We start from the raw sequence: 3,608 nt of genomic DNA on the forward strand, positions 1-3,608 counted from the left end.
TCCTCAAACTAAGCAGGCTCTCGTTCAGGTCACTACTCTGAAAAAGACCACATGGTATATTCTGTGTATACTGCTTTTTCATGGGGGGAGGTGGGGTTTAAATAAAACAAACAAGCCCTACTCCTAAATAGTAAAGAAAAATATTATAAAACGTATCCTGCACACAGACTTGCAATCATAATATTTTGTGTCGGTTTTTAAAAAGAGTTTTAGACATTCTTCATGAATGGTTTTAACCAGTTTTTTTTCTTTTTTCTTAAAATGTTGCCACTTTTTTCTGAGAAATTGAAAGTTAACTCAGCAACAATACAGCCACAGAAAAGAATATTTTGATGACTTTCTATGCAGAGTCAAGAAAAAGACACCATCTGTAAAGACATCCATAGATGGCACTCTTCCTAGTCACTGCTCGCATCTCCCGACCTCTTGCCCAGCTGTTTGTTAAAGCTCCACAACTCAGAGATACATCCACTGGTCTTCAGCCCTTTCCGGGATTTTGTTTCTCTGTCTTGAGTTTGAGGTGCCAGCGCTTCTATGGAACAGAAGCTGAGGCTGGCAAGCGGTCTGTCCTGATCACGGGTTGTGACTCTGGCTTTGGATTCACCCTTGCCAAGCATCTGTACGAAAGGGGCTTCATCATTTATGCTGGCTGCCTGCTGAAGGAGCAAGGTCGAGGAGGCTGCAAGGACCTGGACAACATGAAGAGCGACCGTATGAGAACCTTACAGCTCAATGTTTGCAGTGAAGAAGATGTGGAGCGTGCTGTGGACCATGTGACTGCCTCCTTGAAGGACTCGCAGGGTGGACTTTGGGGTCTGGTCAACAATGCTGGGATATCAACCTTTGGGGAGGTTGAGTTCACCAGCATGAATACCTACAAAGAGGTGGCTGAAGTGAATTTATGGGGGACAATCCGCATGACTAAGGCCTTCCTGCCTCTCATTCGCAGAGGCAAAGGCCGTGTTGTGAACATCACCAGCATGATGGGGCGTATGGCAAGCCCTGCTCGCTCCCCCTACTGTGTCACCAAGTTCGGGGTAGAAGCCTTCTCTGACTGCCTCCGTTTTGAGATGCACTCTCACAATGTGAAAGTCTGTATCGTGGAGCCTGGGAACTTCATTGCTGGTACCAACTTGTATAGCCCCGAGCGCATCAAGGCCATTGCCGACAAGATGTGGGATGAGCTACCTGAAATTGTGCGCAGCGACTATGGGCGGAAGTACTTTGATGAGCAAGTTGCCAAGATGGAGTCATACTGCAACAGCGGCTGCTCAGATGTTTCTCCCGTCATCAACAGCATTACCCATGCTCTGACTGCCACTTCACCCTACACCCGGTACCATCCCATGGACTATTATTGGTGGCTGTGCATGCAGGTCATGACCCATTTACCAGCTGCCATTTCAGATCGCCTCTACATTTATTGATGCCAGAACCAAAAAGGAAAACTCATTTTAATTTTTTTTACTGTACAAGGTTCCCAGAGGTCAGTTGGTTAGTTGACTGCAAAGTAGTGTATTTTAGAGCTAAACAGATGTTACTGTAAATAGCTTAGTCCATCTATGGTGTGTCTCATAAACAGGAAGATGTTCTGTATTTCAGAGAGACCCAGCTGAACACAATTTCATACATTCCCATTCTCCCCCATTCATCTCAGCTGTTAAGGCAAAACCCTGGTTGCATTAAAAGCTGCTCTAAAGAGTCAGAAGTTTCAGGAGAGTTTCCAAAATCTATTAGTTGGAAGAGAGGTTCCCCTCCCACCTCTGCAATAAGCTACAGCAGGTAGGAAGAGTCTATGATCCAACAGACTGAGTCTTGATTAACATGAAATGAGAGTGACAAACCTGTCCATTCAAAGGGGTGATGGAAGATTAAAACAACACTGAACACAATGTCAGCCAATAGCCTTAACACCCCTTCCAGAAAAAAATCGCCAAGGGATATCTTGGCGATAACCACAAAGCATCTGTAAATTGAGCGAGTTAGTTCTTTTTTCCATTCCAGCTGCCAACATGTAACAAAAGATGACATAAATAAGTGTGTGTTAATATTTGGGGATGGGGGAAAGGGCTATTAACTTGGGTGAAGTTATTTGCAAGGCAGCAGCCTATTATTGCTGCACCTTGAGTGCACCAGCAGAGAGCCAGAAATAAGCCACTTAAATCATATGCACCACAGGGGAAGGGAGACATTCTGCCCAATTTCTTCCCATGAAGAGCAGGTCCAGAAAAATGACGGAAGCCCTGTTTATGATTTATGGATAAATTTGGTGGGGCTAAAAGAGAAAACATTTTGTTGACTGCTTATTTGTTCCTACGTACCTGCCATGCAGTTTGAATGCAAGTCAGGCCATGCTTTCTCTCTCATTCCAATTGGGACAATACCGGGAGTGCTCCCAATTTGACAAGGTCATTCAAGGCGGTCCAAACCAAGTGGCTCGTGGTGCATTCCCTGCCCCCGCCCCACAAGCTATCAGGAATTTCCTGGTGGCTTAGAGCTTTGGAAAACTCATTCCTTACACCAGTGCCTAAATTACGTCGAGGAAGAGAATAAGGAGGGAGTCCAGCCTGGCTTTGAACACCTGCCAAATGTTTAATAGCTCAGTTGGCTCAAAACTCTTTCTAAATATAAAAACCCCATCCAAATCTTGAAATGCATGCAGGTACAGCTGAAAGCATAGGCTCTATATGGCCCTCATTAAGGACAGTGTAAAAATGAGTTGCTTATGAACAATACAAAGAATAATGCATAGTAATGTATAATGTCTCTTTAAAGATTTAAAATAAATATTTGGATTATATCCTCAGAATGCTGCCCAGGGAAGCAGAGGCATTGCTTAATTTTTAAAGTGAAGTGCCTTTTAGCAAAAGGGCTAAGAAAAGGAAGTCTATGGATACTTCTAAATTCAGAGCAGGGTGAGGAGAGACTGCACTTGTTCCATTGTAAAGCACATGCCACTCCATAGATGATTCAATCTTTTAGTCTTTTTAAAATACTGAAATTACTAAAACCACAGAAATATATCTGTTATGTGCAGATATCCACCTGTACATTAATTTTAAAAACACATAAGAAAAGACCTATTAGGCACGCATCGTATCAAATTTCCAAACTACTGGAAAACTCCCCTTTTCAAGAGGATTATCCCTATTCCAATGTAGAATAAACCTCCCCGGGCAATGAAAAGGAATCAAATGAATTATAACACTGTCAGTGCTTGCATATGTTTTACTCAGTGTTCTCTCCAATTGCTCATACTTTCTTAATATACAATAATTAGTTCACATCTTTTTTAAAGGAAGGTCCTCAGATGGTACCGCTATATGGGTGTGGTAAAAGCAGAGGGAGGGGTAAAAAGCCAGAGCATCTGCAGGAAACTTTTTCTTATACCCACTGGATTTGAGCTAAAGGGAGAATTATCAGGTATAACGCCCCTGAGGCTCTTGGGACTGTTTCCTTCCTTTCCCAAAACACACTGCAAAGTGGCAGGGAAAAAAATGTTCTGCTCAGAATGAAGATGCTTGTGCTGTACAGCCATGATTGCCAGGAGAGGAATGATGCTTGCCTCATCTGGCAAAAGGACTGTGGGGGTGAACATGTTGCGACCC

General features: G+C 43.3%; 1 protein-coding gene across 2 annotated transcripts; it reads left to right on the plus strand.

Annotated features, from left to right (window-relative positions):
* The first annotated feature begins 386 nt into the window (after window positions 1–386).
* On the plus strand, window positions 387–1,427 carry LOC123029888 (D-beta-hydroxybutyrate dehydrogenase, mitochondrial-like). Of its 2 annotated transcripts, XM_044443284.1 has the most exons (2): window positions 387–401; window positions 552–1,427. In XM_044443284.1, the coding sequence occupies exons 1-2, from the start codon at window positions 387–389 to the stop codon at window positions 1,425–1,427; spliced, it is 891 nt and encodes a 296-aa protein (XP_044299219.1). The 2 variants fall into 2 exon arrangements, with proteins under 2 accessions (XP_044299219.1, XP_044299218.1); XM_044443283.1 differs by having other exon boundaries at window positions 387–1,427.
* The last annotated feature ends 2,181 nt before the right edge of the window (window positions 1,428–3,608 follow it).

The sequence above is a fragment of the Varanus komodoensis genome, unplaced genomic scaffold (assembly GCF_004798865.1).
Source record: "Varanus komodoensis strain SLA01 unplaced genomic scaffold, ASM479886v1 scaffold41, whole genome shotgun sequence".
Taxonomy (NCBI): Eukaryota; Metazoa; Chordata; class Lepidosauria; order Squamata; family Varanidae; genus Varanus; species Varanus komodoensis.